Source organism: Hydractinia symbiolongicarpus, chromosome 9 (genome assembly GCF_029227915.1).
Source record: "Hydractinia symbiolongicarpus strain clone_291-10 chromosome 9, HSymV2.1, whole genome shotgun sequence".
NCBI classification, from domain to species: domain Eukaryota; kingdom Metazoa; phylum Cnidaria; class Hydrozoa; order Anthoathecata; family Hydractiniidae; genus Hydractinia; species Hydractinia symbiolongicarpus.
The window spans coordinates 15,705,368-15,727,137 of record NC_079883.1 but is presented as its reverse complement, the minus strand read 5'-3'; the positions used below and the strand labels follow the sequence as shown (position 1 = coordinate 15,727,137).

General features: G+C 30.8%; 1 protein-coding gene across 5 annotated transcripts in view; it reads right to left on the bottom strand.

Annotated features, from left to right (window-relative positions):
- The window catches only part of LOC130656756 (conserved oligomeric Golgi complex subunit 2-like), a 71,635-nt gene extending 51,169 nt beyond the window's left edge, over window positions 1-20,466 (bottom strand). For 2 of the 5 annotated variants that reach the window (XR_008984994.1, XM_057459673.1), the window contains exons 1-7: window positions 20,033-20,459; window positions 18,434-18,499; window positions 14,318-14,398; window positions 14,010-14,119; window positions 6,917-7,022; window positions 4,860-5,303; window positions 3,668-3,807 (exon numbers count right to left, since the gene is read on the bottom strand). Coding sequence is in view for 4 of the 5 variants with exons in the window: in XM_057459673.1 (XP_057315656.1) it covers window positions 3,668-3,807; window positions 4,860-5,303; window positions 6,917-7,022; window positions 14,010-14,119; window positions 14,318-14,398; window positions 18,434-18,499; window positions 20,033-20,353 (1,268 nt within the window). In the remaining variant the exon portion in view is untranslated. Of the gene's footprint in view, window positions 1-3,667; window positions 3,808-4,859; window positions 5,304-6,916; window positions 7,023-14,009; window positions 14,120-14,317; window positions 14,399-18,433; window positions 18,500-20,032 lie in introns of all 5 variants that reach the window. The other 3 variants (XM_057459674.1, XM_057459671.1, XM_057459672.1) reach the window with 3 other exon arrangements.
- Between the last annotated feature and the right edge of the window lie 1,304 nt (window positions 20,467-21,770).

Here is a 21,770-nt window from a genome sequence, read left to right as displayed (position 1 = left end):
GTTCTTTTCTAAAGTGGAAACTTTTGAAGTACAGAGATTTTTCTTTCATTCGTTCTTCTCCTCATCATGCCATGTGTTTTTAAGATATTTTAAAGTTTTTTAAGAACTAAAGAAAAGGGATCGTAACCTTATCGGACTTGGAATCATTAGAAGAGGAGAATGAGGATTAATTTGCTAGATTTTAATTAACTTTTTCTTAGATTTAACCACTAATGTTTTGGGCGTGCATTCTACTCGTAGTAATCAGAAATTATGATGGATAGTAGCAAACTTCCTTGATAGTAGGGAACTTGTGGCATGGTTCCAATTGGTGAACGCCAATCGAGCAATAGCACTTCAGAGTGTAGTGAACTTTTAGAAAAAACGGAAACATGAGGTTGATTTTTTTTAGGCTTGACTACAGCAGGTCTTAGAAATTTAAAGGTGATAGTTATCCTGTAAGCATCTGAAATTACGTTGTATAGTGACTGCCGGGGTATATATTACAATAAAGAGTAGTGCCCTTTCGTCTGACAAAGCTGCATTTATGCAAAAACAGCAAAGTACAGTAATTAGATAACGGTTAGTATGGCATTTAGATTGCAAAAGATAGGGAAGATAGGTCGCATTTAAATCAAATCCTAAATGCCAAAAATATTTACATCTCCGGCAGTCAATTTTCGCTATCTGACTTGTTTTAGTTAATTTTCTCCCTGTATAATGAACAAATAATTGAGCTTGGACATCTCTATAATAATACGCCAGTTACGTCCGTCCGTCCGTCCGTCCGTTCGTCCGTCTGTCTGTGAATTTTGCAAAGTGAATTATATTCTTCAGTATTTTCTTTGATAAAGTCTTTAAAACATCGCCCATAAATTGTTCTGTAATTTACGAAACTTCAATGTTAAAATAATATTAACGTCAAAGGAACGTACATTAAATTATTGACGCCATTACAGTGCACATAAAACTTTGAGGACAAATAACTGGAAACGAGGTGGTGAGGTCAATGATTTTTCACCGTGTAGGTAACTACGGACCAGCTAGGATCAATTTGGGTAATTTTCCCAAACCTGGATCCCCAAATCCGTTTAGGAATGGATGGGTTAATGATGTCATCCAAAAACTTTCAAACCCTAATATCTCTGCAACCGTTTGTCAAAAGTACATGATCCTATACACTTTCTTGGTCAGCTTTTCAAGATCTATAGGTATGCAAATTTCGGAAGAAAATTTTTTTGTACTTTTATTAGGGACTTTGCTGACGTCAGCAAAATTTTTAAACTCTTATATCTCCTTAGCTGCTCATCAAAAGCACATGTCATATACATTTTCTTGATCAGTAGTTTAAGCTCCACAGAATAAAGGCAACGTAAAAACAAGGTTCCAATTTGTTTTTTGTGGATGGGTTGCTGAGTTATCAAAATTCAAATGACGCTTCTTTTTCATTTTTATCCCGCCTCAGTGGATTTTTCAACGGGCCTCATCGACTAGTTCTTAATAGTTCAGCAATTGCTGTATTATAATAGCATAGCTGACATGCCTGTGAAGAATCAATTTGAGCAGAAGAATAATAGAAAAGATCCATCATTTGAATTTGTTTGTCAGCAATGACGCATCAATACACAAATTTATCCTCTTCGGAAATTCGGAAACCATTTGTCTCTATTGTGTAGAGCTTGAAAGGGTGATCACGGATATGTACAGGATTGTGAGTTTTTGACAAATATTTGAATAGGGGTTTACAGGTTTTTTTGATGATGTCGTAAATCCACCCTTTCCGAAAGAGGTTGGTTGACTCAGTGTTAGGAAATTCGACCAATTTTAGTCCCAGGTGATGCGTGGTCCCACAAGAGAGTGTCTGGCCTCAGACTATCTAGACTGGAAACACGTCTTCAGCTGTTTGAATTTGAGTTCAAAAATTACCATCCAATAATATTAGTACGTTCAGGGTAGTTTTGTTAAATATTTAAATACAATTGCTCTTATAAAATTTCCTAAATACTAAAACTTAAATATTTTTAGTACCAAAATAATTACTTCAGCCCTTTTTTTACTTTTTTAGGCCTTTACTCAAACTTGAAAATGCTGTGTATGTTTATCCAGACGAAGTCATATGATAGCCATTTTATCTGCTCCACTCCCCCAGTAAAATATTTTTTAGACTCAGTTGATAAAATATTTTAAAGGGTATTTTTAAAACAATAGAATAGCGTATTTTGTATACGTATACGAATTTAAAAATACGAATTTTCGTATTTTTTAGAAATAAAAATTTTGTATTCTTAAAAATACAAAAACGAATTTCGTATCTTTCTAAAAATACGCGTATTTCTAAAAATAACATAACAATGTTGAACGTACAGTCTTTTTTAGCTTTGTATATCTCGTTTTCATGATTTAACACAATACATCAATGTTTACCGTTTAGGCAAGTTTGTTGCAGTTTTTTCCAAATTTGAAGATTTTTAAGCTTTAAAGGAGCGTCTTCTTCATCGTTTTAGAACAAAATACAGTAATTTTTAAGCTTCCCAGGGTCATTTTCTTGTCATTTTAGAACAGAATACTGTGTTTTTTTTAAAGCTTCCCAGGGTCATCTTCTTGTCATTTTAAAACGAAATATGGAGATGTTTAAGCTTTAAGGGGACAATTTCTTCGTTATTTTACAATGAAATACGGCAATTTTAAGCTTCACAGGGTCATTTTTCGTCATTCTAGAACAGTAATCCGGGATTTTTAGGCTTCTCAGGGTCACTTCTCGTCATTTTAAAAAAAGAATACGGTGATTTTCTAGCTTCCCAGAGTCATTTTCTTCTCGTTTTAGAACGAAATACCGAGATTTTAAGTTTCGCAGGATCTTTCTCTCATTATTTTAGAACAGTAAACTTCCCAGGGTTATTTTCTCTTTATTTAGAACAAAATACGGCGGTTTTAAGCTTTAAGGGTCATTTTCTCGTCAATTTTGAAACGAAATACAATGATTTTTAAGCTTTAAAGGGACATTTTCTTCGATATTTTACATCTAAATACGTTGATTTTAAGCTTCATAGAGTCATTTTCTTATCATTGTAAAACGAAATATGGCGACATGTAAATCAAAATGCGGCGATGTTTTCACTTGATAAAATCTTATGTTTGTCACTTAAGAATAAGTTATGCTATCTATAAAACTTTTTGTGAAACAAATTGTTCTCTTCATAATTGCTTCATGCCCCAACAAGGCCATAAAAATAAAATTTTTGAATTACAAACAATTACAAAATTCAAATTTCTATTTTTAAAAACGCGAGATACAAAACATTTGTTTTAATATTTTATTTTTTAAAATATGGGTATTTTGACGTAATTCATATTTTGTTTTTTTAAAAATATGCGTATTTCTGTATTTCGTATTTTAAATATACGAATAATGAAGTGGTCGATTTTCCTACAGAGGATCACATTTTTTAGAAACTCTAAGAATCAAATAATTGAATTCTGTGGTTAAAAAAGAAAAACTCTTGTTAGTCATAAGTAGAAATTAATTGCTTTCAGGAAATTTAGCATTCAAAATGTTTAAATAAAAATAAATCAAATTTTGTTGTGAAAGGTAGCCAGTATCAAAAAAATAACCCAGTTATTTTCCAGGTTTTTAGAAATTCCCAGGTCCAATATAAGAGTTCTGTTTATTTTAATAAAACCTTCCTACCTGATTTGAAAGTAGACAGGTAAACTCCACTTTATCATGAACGAATTGAAAGTTGGATGAATTCGAAGATTTTTAAAGGAATCAGCTGAAACGCATCTATCTTCAAACTCATCTAAAAACTTCATCATGATCTTGTAACGCTGTTCAGAAAAGAAAAACAGCTGTCAGAAATCCTAGCTAAACTGAAATCCTAAAAATATTTTTAGAATTTCAAAGGATGACCCAAGTGAACAACATGCATGATGTGTGTAAATGGAAAAAAAAATGCTTCGACAACTTGTGTCCAATTTGTGTAAAACATGCTGCTTAACATATCTTAAAACAAAAAGCTAATTTCAAATCGTTCATACCGTATGTGTTTTCAGGTGGCAATAATCCTTTTGAAAAGCAATTGTTATTTTTACATAGTTGCTGAAGTTACTGAAGTTAATAAAAGGTTTTTTTAAGCTACGTATTCATATATCTATATTACAATTGTATTTTACTAAAAATTAGTTTTAACAATCTTTTTTGGACCCAAGACATCATTTAGGAAAATCTACCACCTGTAGCTCTGGTAAAAACAATTTTGAAAAATGCTGAACAACAGACATCATAATTGCGAAGACAACTCCATAACAACAAAGACACATTGCCATATCGTGTACAGAAATATTTTAATTCCAAATATCATAAAAGAGCAGTCTATGTGCCAGGGCATTGCACCTATAAATCTTTCCAAAACAACAAAAGCCTATTATTAAAACAATAAGATTGAACAAAAAACTCACACTCTTCCAACATGTTTAACTCAAAGTTTATTTACAAACAGAAGCCAAGTTAGTAAAAAGTTAAAGCTTGTATCAGCCGTTCTGTCTTGTTTTTTCAATTTTTTAACTGAAAAATTCTGCTAACTGAGCAAATTAGATAATAACTCAAAATCATTTTTATGGGTTCATATGTTAAAAAAGTAAATTTAGTATAGATATAGAGCATTGAGTAAATAACGCAGCTCTTCAAACAGATACAAAAAGGTTTCTGCCACCTTAATAAAAGGAATGACTTAAGTTGTTCACATTCAGATTATTGTATGCAAAAACAATGTCCCTTTTAAGCCATATGGCAAAAGTTGGCACCATTAGTGACAGTGTAAGATGAACCAACATGATTAAGAATACAAATACAAGCAAAAGGTTGTCACACATATACTTACGCGTAAAAAAACATCTGGATTGCCCGGTGAGAAAATCAATGGTAGTTTTTCCTCAAAGGCATGAACCAACTCAACCCAAACACTGTTCAAAAGAAAATTAAATCCCTTCACAATTTGGTCCTTGCTGTCGTGCATAAGATTTGCTTTGCGTCTTGTCTCTGACGTTAATGCTAACACAATACTACATTCTTCATCAATAAAATGTATGATCGCTTTACAAAGGTTCTCAATACCGTGTTCTTTCAAGTAAGTATCACTAACGACTTCTGTAACAAAAGGTTCAACAACTAAATGTCTAAATAATGTTTCAGCGTATGATGTTTTATCAATGAGTGCATACGTCCGTAAACAACGCAGTGTAAGCTCAGGTTGTTTGTTGAGAATTCCTTGCTCAAAAGTGACTTCTAAGTTTTCCTGCAGTTTAGATGTGATCAAAGCAACCCTCTGAAAAAACAAGTTTACATCATAATGGATACACACAATTATCAAACATGAGAATAAACAATAAAGACAAACAAAACATTATTTACTGTTAATTTGTAGTTAAAGTCTGTAGGTAGTTAAATTCTGTTGTCTAACATAATTTTCCTCAAACATAAAATCAACTAAAATTTGTAAAAATCATTTGTTCTCAGGTTATAGTTTATCTATTTAAAATAAACATAAATTTTAAGAAAATGTGAAAACAATATTTTTAGCTGATTTTTAAACCAGAGTTTTGCCACATGTGTGACCAAAAAATATATGCAGATGATGATCTGCTCTTACATTTTAGTCCATTTATAAAAAAATGTAATAGTACTTTTTTAAAAAACATTTAAAAAATGTAATTCGGGCCCAAATTCATTTAAACTCACTGTTTTTGAAAATTCTGAAAGTTTTAAATAATACCGTGTATTTCTAGTCACATGCGGCTATGATGTGCAGACAAAGCAGACAAATGGAATTAGCAAGAGCATAAAAGAACAAAGAACTTTTTCTTACTATCAATTTTTTTTGACAACAACAACAACAAAGATTCTTTCTGATGTCTTGAATTATCAGTTCGAACTAATAGAAGGTTTGGATTGCAAAAATATAGACTACCTGTTAATGAATAATTACTTTAGGAATTTCTAATTTTTTAATGGTAATTTGGTATTGGTATGGTATTCTTTGGTGGTAAAATAACATGCAGTCTGCAAAATATAAACAGTAGGAAGGGACTGTATTTGTTTAAAATTCTATACTAAATAGCCTTAAGAAGGTAATTAAAACCTCTAGAAAGATTTTAAAATCATTATTGTTGTTGCTTAAAAAAACTTTATATGCAATATTTTTGTAACTTATGTGCAGTTTAGAAAAAATTTAGAAAAAAATAGCCAGCTAACTAGGTCAAAAAAGTTTTCACCAGAAAAGGATTTAAAAGTAAGTGCTTATGTAGAATAAATTATCGATATTGAATATTTTTAAGGTACTTTCCTGTTATTAAAAGTTATATTTGGGCTGCAAAATGGTAGTTAAGATAATTAAAGAAGTTTTTTTAATTCTAATTGCTCATAAACCTTCACCCGCCCTACGCTCGACTTTTGTGTCTCTTTATTAATCTTCGGTTAATCTTTTAACATTATTAAAAATAAAGTGTCTCGATTGTCTGCACATATTTTAGTCTGTCGAAGCCTTATGTTTTACCTAAAATAAAATTTTTTACATACCTATACTTACGTAATTTGAGCAACAGAACTACAAAACGTAGATCACATAGGCAAACATTATCTTATTTTCATATTGTACCTATTGTGTGTTTTAAATATACCTTAAAAATATAGTTACCTTTGCATTGTGGTTTACATTGGATTTTAATATAACTGTATTTTATTTTGGTGTATATTAAAAGAAACAATTGATTGTAGAGAGACAATGGAAATATGCCAATATTAGCACAAAACTCAGTAGATTCAACCAAATTTCCACAGCGTCCTTCAGTGATCAGAAGAGGGGAGCATATGATATATTGAGGCTATCATGTATAGTAAAAACAAACAGTAATAAAGATGTAATAACTTTTAACCACTTACAGGACGAATTGTTTCAATGATTGGATGTCCTTTACTTTGATTGACATGGAATTGTAGTTGGTTAAACTCTCCGGCAATACGCTCTAAAAAGTGACCCGGATGATTTCTAAAAGGTAAAAAACATTACCCATGTATTTGGATGGAAAGGGTACCTTGAGAGAATTAGGTTGAAGAAAGTTAAAAAAATGCCTGTGTATGGGAATGGAGTTAGGTTTGGCTTCAAAATCAAGCTTGGACTATTCTAAGTTTAATTTAGTAGTTAGTTTGGTAGAGCAAACTAATAATTAATTGATTTTAAGGCAATTTTTGATCACAATTTATATTCTGATAGTGTTCTGGAACAATTACTGTTTGGGGTCACTATAGTATCCACACAATACAATACACTCTGGAAATTGAAATGATTTCGACCCTGGATGGGATTCTGCCAAGTGTGAACAAATTAATATGAGAAAAATGGCAAAATGTGATGCTCTTTGGGAAAACCGACCACTTTGTTACATACATTTTCAAAATACAAATTTTGTATTTTTAATTTCATATTATATAAAACTAGTCGATAAGGCCCGTGGAAAACTCCATACAGGCAGAAAAACAATTGAAAAGTTCTGTCATTTGAATTTTGATGACATCAGTAAATATTTCAGTATATTGAATACTGCCTTTTACCAAAAAAAAATATCTGAAAATACAGAAAAAATAATGTTTGCAAGGAGTAAGTCCTAATTTAAAAAAAAAGCTCTTAAAATCTTTCACAAAATGTCAAATGTCAAATCGCATGAAACCCTCCAAACAAAACTTCAGACAAAATATAAAAAACAATGGCTTACAAGGTGTAAAATCTAGTTGGCAGAAATTTACAACACTGACAATAACAACACCAACAACTATAATAACAATGTCAGAAATAACACACCTCAAATATGTAAATACATGTTATGTGATTATGTCGAAAACCTTCCATATTTTAATCTTCGAAAAGAAAGGATTGCAAGAGTAAGCACAGATCTACGAAAATAAGTTCTTTGTGCATTTTAAACATTGCTTATCGACAATATCAAAATGTCATAGTTTGGAAAACTTTAAATTTAAATTTTAAAAAATCATTTATTTGGTTGCATACCATTATCTCCTGCAAAAATACGCACAAAATGTAAGAATTAACTGGTTAACATAACAATTTTTTTGTCTAATGATTCGTACTGCCCTTTACCAAACATTTTTAACTAAAAAAATGCAATGAGCAAAGAGCAAATTTCAAATAAAAAAAATCATTATTTTGAAAACATTGTATTTATGGTCCTTCATCACTAAAGTTCACACTAAATGTACAACACAAAGTTTCTGAGGAGAAAATCAAAATCAACAAAAATCAGTTCAATTGGCATGTTCTATATTGTCTTCACCCATAAAATCTTCCACAAAAGGGATATGCAACACATCAAATTAAACTACAGAAAAAGCAGTCATTTCAGTGCATACAAAAATTCAACTTGGAAAGTGTAAAATATCAAATTATTTATTTTAGTATCTACACTTGCATATATGGTCCTCCCTCACAAAAGTTAGACAAAAATGTCAAAAAAACAAAGACAGTTTCAGTCTGAACATTCAGTAATTTTTTATCATCACAAAACATTTATTCCCGCAAAATTTTGTGAAATTCTTAACAAATACAAAAATGTGAAACCGTGGAATTTTCTTCCAGCAAAACTGACATCACATCAGTTAGTTTAAAGTTTAAAAAAAGGTTATAACGCAAAATATAATATAAGGTGTCAGTATATTGCATGTGGTCTCTTTCCACAAAAGTTTACACAGCATTTTAAAAAACAGCAGTTTGAAACACAAAGAATATAAATGGACAACCATACTATCCTCTTCTAAGATATTTTAACTACAAATGTAAAAAACCCACGTAAACCACCACCCTTGTAAAAATATATAACCTGGTAATTTACATGCTGGCTCACAAAATGTTAACAGGATGTCAAAAACAAAACAAAACTTACTCCACACACACTTTAAGTTTTACAAAATCGTTCCTCTTAAAGTAAAGTTTACAGAAAACGTGAGAAAATTAATCCTTACACTATCCTAAAAGTTCAAAAGTCTTTGAAAGATTTTGTGGCTTGTTACATAATAATTTGTGCTCAAATAAGATCCGTAAGTTTGACTAGTAGTAAGGTAGATATAAATAGCTAAAAAGAGGAATAACAACATTAATCATGGAGCTTGAAGGTAACATTAGCTAAGACAGATACCCAGTTAAATATAGTTAAACTGGGAAGACACATATAGCTAGCTAGCTATTTATCCTTAGTAAAACACATTATAAAGAGAAACAATAGCAATATGAAAATTATGGCATTTGTAGTAAGTTCAACAAACCAAAATTTTCTGTTTAGTTAGCACATTTGTTTGGTAGGGTAGCCAGCTAACAGCTTTATTTAGCCTTTTAAATGTTAGGACAAAACATTATTTACGCACAAGGGGATACATTTATTATGCAAAAAATGTAAGCAAATTATGTAACTTTTTTATAAAAAACACGGTAAAATATAAAACTTTTAGAATTTAAAGGTCTAATAGATTCTCCTTGACAATTTTAAGTGTGCTACATATAAAAACGGAACGTGTAAAAATATCAAAGGTCTTACTTTTTCTAAATTCCAATTCACTTTCCAAAGTAACTTATTGTGACTTCCACCTTCACTTTTCTACTTCTACTTCTTCACTTGGACTTTTTCTCTTTTTCATATATTCTTTTTTGAAACACTTTAACTTTTTACATTTTTTTCAAGATGAAGGGACCGTTCTTTTGTTGTTTTTTGTGTGTGGTAACCCTGATCCAAATTATGTTTTTTTTAATCCACTCTGCTTCTCCACTTTGACTTTTCTTCCTTTTAATATCTGCACTTTTTTATGACGAAGAGATCGTCAAAAATGAGACATTTTTTATCCACTTCTTGTATTTTGTCTAGAACTTTGCGAAGAAATTTTTATGTTTGTTTGTTTTTACGCCAAGGGAACTTGCTATTTGAATGCCGCATTGTTCGAAAGTATGTATTTGAGCGAATCATACTGTCTATTTTCTATTACGCGGCTTCTAACGATTGCGAGACAAATGGAAACAAAACAAAAAACCTCAAAAAACTGGTGCATTTGGGTGGCAAAAAATATCTTCTTTGTAAAAATCACACACAGACAGACAGAAGTTCCGTATTATTATAAGAGATATTTGTTCTACAAATGCTAAATTCTATTTTTGAATATACGAAATATGACCACTAAAGCGACCAACAGAAAGCTGTATGAACCTAAAACATCGCTGTAATTTGTTCTAAAATGAGAAAAACTCGAATGTATAAAAAAAATAGAAATTGCTAAATGTCGTTTGAAAAGGAAGAAATGGTGACCGTGCTAGGCTTAAAAAATTACGGCATTTTGAAATAATTTAAGCAGCACGAATTGTAAAACTACTTTTAAATATAAAACACATTCTTTTAATTTGATCAACATGTTTCAACAATTATATTTGTCACCATCAGGTTCTAACGTTTTACAAGGTTTTTCAAATTTAAAAAAATGCGTTAGATTTTGAAAGTAGTTTTACCGTATTTTAATTGTAAATGATGCAAATGAAGTCAAATGAAGCAGCTTGTAAATCATCTTATTGTTCTGCGGCTTTATCCAGCAGAACTTTAGAATGGGCTTTGTACGCTGTCTCTATTTCTTTTTAGTAGTTAGCATATGTCCAGTCTAGCATCATTTAGGAATTGCTTGCAATATTGTAGAGATAAAAAAATATCCAAAATCAATTCAGTTATATTCAGTCAAGAAATACTTTTATCACCCAAGTCAGTGCCATGTATCTGCGACTGCGTCCTCCAAATTTCGAAAGGGAGCAAAAAGATCTTTTTTTTTTGAAACAGTTTGCTGTGGTTGTTGTGTTTTTATTTTGCTGTGTATCATTTGGTAAGAAAAAAAGTTTTATCTCTTTTATTGTATTTACTATTTTCCTTGCTATCACTAGCAATTTTTATTTTGCCAACACTGGTTATATTCGATTTTCCTAAAACTAGCGATTATTCAGTAGTGATATTTAATTCATTTATTCATTCTGCAATGCATACACATAAAAAAACAAAAGCAATCAGTGTACCTTAAAATGGCATTATCTACTCCTAGTTAAAAAATTAACAAATCGATTAAGGGGTTTTTTCATCAAGATAATGCTCAAATTTTTGGAAAAACAGTTGGTCAAGATTGTGCATGAATGCATTATTTTCAGTTTGCTGGGCCGTTATTAAAAAGGTGTCCACATGGAAGAATTTCGACTTAGATAAAATTTTGATTGAAGGAGACAAAATTTGTAAACTCCTGCACAAATAATTTAGCCTTTGACTGGTTGCCAAAACAGTTGCAAATTTATAATTGTGATGTCCATATTGGCATAGAAGCAGAAACTGTTTATAAAGAAATAGCTTCATGTCGAGAGACCCTCTTTAGGTAATATTCTGTATAATTTCCCCATGACTAGTAATGGTTAGTTGTTACTTATTTGTAGCTACACTATTGCAATTATACCCAGTTTTAACAATAATGACGAGTTGACTTACTATTTTCTTCACACTGTAAAAATAATGTTGGAGTCAGTTGAGCTTTATGTGTTTAAATCTACTTTATAATCTCCTTCCAAGCAGGCATTCAACACAGTCAAACAATTTAATTAGGCAAGTTTTCTCAAGGTAGGTTGTGTATGTAAAACTATTTTCTTAACTAGTTTTTAAAGAAAATCGTTTTACATCCCTCTGATTTTCACAATGATTAAGCTTCTGGTTATTTTATTTATAATTGTGTATATAGATTTTTTAAAATATGCTGATCTTAAGATTCGTTTTAGTTTGTTGAATCATCTTTATCTGCTAGTTAAATTGTATAAAACACTCTCAAAAGGAAAATAAATTGCCCAAAAAGATAAAACAAAAAGGTTCGAAGAATATCATAATTTTATTGAGATATTTTTTGTTTTGTTTTAAAATGATGCAAAAACACAGCCATGCGAAACATACAAATCATAGTATTTTGTTGCTAAATGAGGTAAAATGGTTGTGCAATGCTTAATAATCAGTGTCGATCTCAAATAATCAACACATGGCTCTATAAAGCTTAAAAATCAACATAGTTTGTTCTAAAATATGGAAAACATGGTTGTACAAAGCGTAGAAAAGGTTGTATTTCGTTTTAAAATGATGAATGGGTATGTGACACTTGGAAACGGCTTTATTAAGCTTGGAAACCGCTGTAATTCGTTCTAAAATAATGATGCTAAAAGGACTTAGCTTAGAAATGGTGGCTTCTTGTTCTCAAATGATTGAACCACAGCCATATGAAACCTTAAAATCTTTGAATTATATTGTTAGATGACAAATGTACAGTCGTAAACTTGCCGTATGTCGTTCTACATGCGAAAACACAACTGTATGAAGCTTAGACTTAAACTTAAAAATCACCATATTTAAAATATCTGTACGAAGTACAGAAGTTACACATTTCTTTGTTTAAAAAACGAGAACAAGTACCTGTAAACATTAAAGGTATCGTGTTTTAAAATCACCAAAACAGGATAATTACAAAGCTTAAACATATCACTGTTTTTTTATTTAATTATTTTTAGTTACACAGTAATTTAACATTTCTAAAAAAACGAAAGTCATATTTATAAAAAAACATAATTCGTCTTTTTGGAAATATGTTATACAAAATTTAATTGTTAAATACGAATTGATATGATTTCAAAATAGAAGTGATCCATTTTCCTAGAGAGCATCACAAATATTAACATAAACAAAAATGAAAATGTTATTATTTTCCGAAATTGACCATTTTATACAGTTTCATTGCATTATTTTTTAGTTATTTCTGTGGACACCCTGATGGGGAATACACCTATTTTAAAACAAAAAATAATCTGAAAAGTTGGTCGTAGCAACACAGGAGAATTTTATTAATAAAAAGTTACATTGGACAGGCAACCTGATTCACAGGGCTTTATGTATGATGTCCCAACATTAGTACAGTGTGTTACTAATACACATGGTGATCACAGAACATTAAAATCTCAACTCTAGTAGATTCAAGGACATTTTTCTCATTTTTTGTGGTGTGTGACCTTGTGGTTATGGAGTACGCTTTGTAACCACAAGGTCCATGGTTTGGTCTACAGCGCAGGCATGTTTAGTGAGTGTCTTCAGCTATGGGTCAACCAATTCCATATGAGGAAAATTCGGTAGGCAATGCTGGTGTATACCTTATGTATACATTTAGATCACGGGATAACGTTGATAACAGTGTTTCCAACACTGACGTGGCTATATCCTTTATAAATTTTGAAATAATAATAATAAGTGCCACATATAAAGGAATCATTTTTTTTGATGAAATAGTTTTTGTAAAGAGAATTTGAGTTGCAAAGTTTAATTCATGTTTCAAAATTTAACTCCTATACAATTCCAGGAGATTATTTGGCAAAAGTGTAAATAAATTGCCTTTATGCTATACTGCAGATTATTAACAGATACCTATTTTCAACCATTTTATACAGGAAATTCGCAGTGCTGATTGTCAAAAAGCCTTTACGACAGGCTTTATACAGCATGGTACAATTTTTAACCTCATATCAAACAAAATGGCAGTTATAAATGCAAACAAATAACATTGCTGGAGAATCGTTAAACATTGCTACATACTTAAAAATCAAGTTACAGTAAATCCAAAATCTTGAACCACTCTGCCAGAAAAACAGAAAGAAATGTTGATAATTTTAAATCCACAGCGTTTTTAATATAAACATTCATCAGCACAATGAGCAGCAACCATGTGATTTGTTTTTATACCTTGTCACAAGTAAATCTTTAAAAAATATCCATCGACCTTGGGTAAAATTTCTTGGCATAAATAGACAAAACAATTTATATATAGTATTAAAGTCACATAACTACAAGGTCTAACAGCAGATAAAATTCGGACATATATATTCTCATTTCACAATCCAAAATCAAAAGTGGTCTATATTTTTCAAACACAATACCTGTCTTCACTCATAAAAATCTCCATATCATGCGACTTTGGATCTGCAGTAATTATTTTTTCTATTTTCTCAGCTGAATGTACAACCATAATCAAGTGATGCAAACGAGACTAAATAAAAATGATAGACTTGTTAATAATTACTAAAAAAATCTACTATAGTCTGACATAAGTTAAGCTACCTCAATATCAAAAGACAAAAAAACTTAACCCTTTTATAATAAACTACCAGGGTAAAAAAATAGAAAGATAAATCTAAATAAAGGTCAAGCTTCACATCTAAAATTTCTTAAGAAAATGAAAAAGTACCTTTTTATCTTTTATTTTTTTTCGCTGTTCCAGTTTTTTCTTTAGGACAGCTAAAGCACCAGATAAATCGTCTTTGACACTCTAAGCATAAAACACCCAAAACTTTTTACTATGAGCAAGTACAGATATTGCAATCAAAAAAAACTCAATGCAGGTAATAATTTCAAAGGAAGGAATAGAATAAAATAAAGGTTGTGTTGGGTAGAGGAAGACTAGCAAAAGAAAAGTGAAGAAAGGTGATAGGTCAACCAACGTTTGAGTCCAAGTCGATACAAAATTGACCTCTGAGGTTATAAAAAAAAGCTACATCCAAAAATCTATTGCTGGTAATTATGAAAAATATTGACACCAAAACAAACATATTCTGAAAACTAGGAAAAGCTTTGTTTATAACTGTTCACGTAAAATTTTAAAAGATATGAAATTGATACAGATACAAAAAATTGATACAACACAAAAAATACTATGGACATTATACTAATTTCAGACATGCCGTGTGATCAAAACATATATTTTTCAGATTGAGGCAGGATTTTACAGACCAAAACTAATATATTAAAAAAATGATTATTCGAAACTTCAAAGATGCTAGAAATGAAAAGAACTGGGGAGGTTTGAACTTTTCTGTCAGTTATGAAGGGATATGATATTTTGTATTTTAACAGGAATTCCAAAAGATCTGGTTTCTCTCACTTTTTGCTTATCCTACAGAAAAAGTAATATTTTGATTTTATACATACATCTATTGTTCTTTTTATATTGAAGTTTAATGCCTTGTCGGTAAATTCAAGGGATTTGAATTTAGCTGTTATCTTTGCCTATTATGCCTATTGCACCAAAGCTCAACTTGACAAACAGACTTTGTATTGTTTGATAGGTCAACAAGTAGCTGCATTGCTTTGCTTTACATTTAAAACTTTTCATGTTTGTTTGAAAACCGATAATAAGTTCTAGTAATAATAAATTTTCTCCATTCCTAATGGCAAAGTCCGTTTCTTTGATCTTTACCCATAATAATTGTCAGATTCGGTTAAACATCAATATCTACAAAAACATCTATACCTCAAGATTTAACTATTTTATAGATGTTACGCAATTTTGAATCATGTTGCCAATTGTATGTATGTTATACTAATCAAATCCACCAATGACATGACCAAGGGTTTGTTGCTGATCACAGAACTAGAGTTGTTTTGTAGAGTTGTTTGTTGTACCACATTTGAAGAATTCATACAATTAGCCAATGTGCTGTTTAGACATTGTTTTTTTGTGTGTGTTATTTTCACCAATCTGATTTCTACTAAGCTGCAACTTGGGTTGAGGCTGCCAAGTTGTTACATGGTGACCCCAGAAAATTTAAATGTTAATTTGAAGACATTCCAGGAAATTCCAGGACGAAATTGTTTGATATTCCGGGACAATTCTGGGAGAAATGCAAACCTTAAAAATCACAAGCCTAATAAAACCTTTGAGGAAACAAGCAATTCTTTAAGATGCATGCAATGCAATCTAGAAATATTTGTGTCACCACTAGAAGCCAAATATATTGCAGCATTTTACAAACCTGGTTTTTAATTAACCCTTTAACCTCAGGTCTTGAAGTTTGCCTAAATATTTCCGAAGAAGAATTTGAGAGAATAAATTCACGCTAGAATCTAATGATAGAGAGAGAAGATAAAAGATCATTTGACCATTCGAGGATAACATTTTCATAAAAATACACTGAAATAATCAGTGATATTGGATACAAAACGGGCCACATGTGAATAGATTCTGTCTAGTAGTTTTTTTGCTACCTTGAAGCAACAACGTCAAATTTTTAATAATTAATGTTAGATACAATAATAATTTCTACAAAAATATCAAGGCAACAACCAAAAAAACGCTGGTATGTAAGTAATTTCCAGGACCGTGGTCACCATGCGGAAGTTGCTTAATTATGAATTTCTGTGTATAGTGGCTGCTTATTTTTTGGAACAACTTTTTCCTTTGCCTTTGGTCTTCATAAAAAAAAACATATGCCATATGATGTAATTCCAGCTGTAAACCAAATTATTAATAATTTTGAAGAAATGGTTCAGAAGGAGGTTGATGATATTATTGATTCAAACCTAAGAAAATTCAGGATTGTTAATGAGGACAAATTAGTTACTTTCGCATCTACCTAACCAACAGCTGGCCACAAGTTAAAAATGGTTCAAAATTGCAAGTATATAGATATCTTGCTGGACAACATGACAAACTTAAATCATTGGTATATTGAAGCTGCAATGGAAACAAGGAGCCAAGGTGCTGAAATTTGTATTTCCTTGATCTGGGAGAGAATTTCTTCCTTTGAAGAAAACATTTTGAATAATTTAAAAATGGTTGATTGCTTACTTCCGGGATCCTCTATTGGCATCTAGCTTTGATGAAGCTAAAGTATTTCAATAGTGTAGAGCACGTCCATCTAACATTAATAATTTCTACAAAAATGTCAAGGCAACAACCAAAAAAATGGTGATATAAAAGTAACAAGAATTTCACAACATTTTACTCATCAATGAATTAATACTTTCTTCTTCAAGCTCAAATTTATTCAGGGAGTGTGTGCATACTTACAATTTTATTGACTTTATGTACTTTTCTATTTTTCTATTATTTTTTTAACCGGTCTCCCGTCCGCAAAAAACCAGGGGCCGAAATTATAATTATACTATGTGGTTATTTAGGGTTTGAATTAAAGTTGGCTATACAGTTGCTTTATTCAATACAGCAGCTTGTTTTCAACATAGCCGGTAAACATTTTGTTGTTGAAATAAATAAAACAACAAACAAAGAGGGAAAAAAAGAGAAAAAAGCAATGTTTTTTTTTAACTGCACGCTGCAGCTCTCCTAAAAGTAAAAAATTGCACGCCAGAAACATAAGCGAGACGTGCGATGACAATTTTATTTTTACAAATTCCATTTTAATTTTGGAAGTAAATACATAAAATATTTTGGGTTCTTTTTTATTTACTCATGGAAAAAATTAAAAATACATAAAGATCACATCTAAAAGAATGCGATGTTGCTTGTCCATTCAGGGCTAGTATTAATACCTATTCCGTAGTTGAACTTAAGGAAGAAAAAAATACACTAAAAAGAGATGAAATAAGTGAATAATTTAAAATTAAAACATAAAATGCTTGCTTTAAAAATACAGTTGAAAGTCTACAAAAAGATATTGCTAAAAAACAGATAGAAAGTTATTTTAATCAAAAACTAGATTAAATAAAGAAAGGTTTTAATTCCTGGTTTGACTTTTTAGACCCTAGAGAGGTTGTGGCAAAAGGGTGATGTCCAAAATGTTGAAACCACTTGGGGGGGATTGAAATTTTAGCTTTTTTAGCAAGAAAAACAACTGACAGAGTACAAAAAGTCAAGCAATTGTATCGGTTATACAGAATTCACATAGAACAGGAAATTAAACAAAGAATTTTAGACAGATAAGAAACATCACTTTTACTGAATGCCAAAAAGACCTTTCTGAAATGCCAGTGTCAACCCAAAGATATTGGAAAACACTAAAAAAGTGGGGAAAGCGGTAGTATAATTATAAAAACCATAAAATGTAGAAACAATTCAAAAAAGAAAAATATTTGTATACTGATAATATTTTGTCAAAGCTGATGAAATTAAAACTAAATTTTTCGTCAAAGCAACTTAGCAAGTTAGCAGAAAAAAATAAAAAAACGAATTTTATCTGTAGCTTTGCATTTAAGAAACGTTTGCGTACAGACTGCAGCAACTTGTGGTTGTCCTTCTTTAAATCCTGGCAAATGTAACCATGTGACAGCAATGTTGTTTAACTGATTTAACTGATTACTCATTAAAATTTAAAACATGTTCTTGCACCAGTAACTGGAGAAAGCAGGAAGTACCAAACATCAAGAAAATAATTAAGCCAGTTGTAAACACAAGAAATATCTTATTAATATGCAAAAATAAGAAAATTTAGGATAAGTGTATGGTTCTTTTGAAAAAACAATAACACTTGGTGCGAACTTTTACACACTCCAGTTAGCTCATATCTCAGAGGAAAATGTATAACAAACTGAGGTGCTTTTTTAACAAGTTAACTAACTAAGCACTTACCAAAATCTTTTCTTTTAGTTGTCCCAGAGGCGTGTTTATATGATCGATACTTTTCTCAGTACCAATCTAATAGTAAAATATATATATATATATTAAAAATATTTGCCATTAGCATAAAATCATTATTTTAATAGCAATAAACACCCGTACAGAACATTGAGTAGTAAACATCGCATAGTATCTTCTCATGAATTGGGATATATTATAATAGTAAACAAATTCAATTCTTCGTTAAATATTTACTTTAGGATTATTTTAACTTTGGTATTGTATCGGTATATAGTTTATAAGTTGCATTCATAGTTATGGTATATTTTATTTCCCGTTATCAAATATTTCGATATTTAGCTAGCTAGCTAGCCAGCTATATATAATAACATTGAACACAGGGCTTCATTATAATTCTATGAGCTGTTCTTGCTTTTTTGTAATAAAAATATATGCATGATATCTAGCTATGCACAGGTAGGTAGTTTGAAGTATATCGTGGCACCATTATTAGATCTAGAATAGCAGTCCCTTACTAACAAGTTCCTTTCTAATAATGAGCTGTGATAAAGATTTTTTTCCACTAAGACTCCATCGCAAACGATCTTAAACAATGTATTGTTCAGATTGTATCAGCTATAGAATATAACCACATTCCACAAAATAGTATTTAACAACGAAATACATCCAAGTAGTTCTAAAGCTACGGCTCACAACTTGATAGAAAAGGAGTGCAAAATATTGAGGCATATATCTATATTATAATACCTGTATACATCTGTCTGTCACGTAAAATGGTACCACAAGTAGCTCCACGTAATGTGGTAAAAAAGGATGGGCAAGCCTGTGGATTTTTCCATGGGCCATTGACTACTAAACATTATTATATAATTGCTGATAAGGAATGTATTGTATATAATGACTCATTTAGATTTGGTACTTTATGTGAACAGAGCACAAACTTGGACACATCTTGCAGATTTCATTTTGTTCTTTGGTCATGCAGTCAATGGTGGGAAATCGATTTATTTTATGGTGTTTTGAGTGAATGGCTCCCACACAAAACATAATAAATCCCAGGGCTATTTAAGAAGGATAGATGTCGCACTACTAGCTTTCTGCTTCAGTTTGAACTAAAAACCCTAACAAAAACAAACCACAAATAACAAACACCAAATTTAGATTTAAATTTGGGGGTTGTTTTGAGGCATTATTATAATAAAAAATTAAATTTTGATATCCTCAAAAGTTTAGTTAACTAGGTTATATGTGCTGTAAATTCCTAAGTGAATATAATATGCATCTGTAAAGTTTTATATATATATATATTTATGCCTCGTTGGCCTAATGGCTATTGCAATTGTGCAAATTAGAGATCCAGGCTCAAATCCTAGACAGGGCTAGGAAAAACTTAATTGCCTTGCACCTATAATAATCAGGTAAGCATGGGTATTATAGTATATATAACTATATTAGGGAAAATAGGTAACCTTTGAGTTGCAGAGGGGAGAGGTGCATTTAATCATCACTTCCATTTATAGAATACAATGCTTGCGAACCTTCGGGACCCAGTCCCTTGCTCCACAACCCTTTCTATATTTATTAACTTACCAAATTCGAAGATAAACTAACAAAATCAGCATAGTCTCGATTAATCAGTTCAATTAAAGCAAGTTGTATATTTTTATAATGTGCTTCCAAGTCTTCACGTAGTACAGCCATTGAAACACGATCTTTACATGTTGCAACAAAATTGTCTACGCTAAAGTTTAAATCAATAAATTCATCTTCCTTGAAGCAAAGATTTCTTGGTGAACTAAATTTGTTCATTTTTGGGTGAAAATGGTCCTTTTCTAAAAATATGTATACTTTTATTTCTAAAATAAAAAAAAATAAAACAAAGGAGAACAAAGTACACCCGTCTGCTTTCATTCGAAAATTTGCATATTAAGGGGAACCCGAGGTATAAAATGATGATGGACTTATATTATAGAGCTTAAAAAGTTAGCTAACAAGTCCTTTTAAATTTTTTAAAAAGCTCTTTTCGTTCTCAAGATAATCACATTTAAAGAATTTCAGATTTAATTATGCTGCATGAATTATGATGTCATATTTTAGTAATAGCAAATTTAGACAATTTCTTTCTAATTTTGTGAGTAAATATATAGGGATTATACAAGCTTACCCTTATAATTTTTTTGCCAAAATGACACTTGTTTGCTCGTCCCAGGCCTCTTAATTTGGGATCAGCATGTCAGTTTGTAATCAAATTTTGTGAGTAAACATATAGGGTTTGTACAAGCTTACCCACAAAATTTGATTGCAAACCAAGTTGCAGATCCCGAGTTATGAGTTCGTCAGCAAAAATTAAGAGGCCCGGGACGAGCAAACAAGTGTCATTTTGGCAAAAAAAATTATGGTAATCAATTAACCTTTATAATATCTATGCATTAATAATGTTTGAATGCACACCCCTTAACAGGTCTAAAATTACTGATGAAAGAAAATGTCTAAATTTGCTATTACTGAAATATGACATCATAATTCATGTAGCATAATTAAATCTGAATATCTAAAAAAAAGCATAATTAAATGTGAATATCTTGAGAACGAAAAGAGCTTTTTAAAAAATTTAAAAAGTCTTGTTAGCTAACTTTTTAAGCTCTATAATATAAGTATCGGGTTCCCTTTAAGAGCAATGTCTCTCAGTTTTTAGCATGTTATGCAAAAGCGTTACAAAGTTTAAGTGCTTTGAGCCTTGTTTCCTTTAGTAAGAAATGTTTTTAGTCATTGGAATAAAATTGAAGACAATTTCTGAATAAATAAGGCTTCCCATTTTTTTGATTAAGAACATTTGTAAAAGAAGATAACAAAACTTTAACACATCTTTCTTTTTACAAGTTACACTGGAAAAGTCATTCTCAATGTTTTGATGGATGCACACTATGCTTACATGTGGTCAAAAATATGCAATATAAAAAAAAGCCTGCCAAAAAGAAAAAAAAGCATCTATGTGATACATAAAACAACCCTAATGAAAAGAAATTATATAAAACAGAGCATACTGTATAGACATTGGAACACACATAGAGCAAGTTCTAACATTTTACATTAGCAATGCTATACATATCTCTGGCAGTAATATCACCTAGTTACCATAGAAAGCTTATGAAAGCGCAAAGACAAAATCAACAGCAACATAAATTGCCAGTCAGTATTGCTGTAAGTGTATTGAAGTATTTAAAGGTGTAAAGATTAAACATTTGCACACTAACAGTCTTGTCAATGAAGAAAAGGAATGCCACAAATTGCACACACAAAATTGTTTTTAATTCCTCTGTTAGTTTGT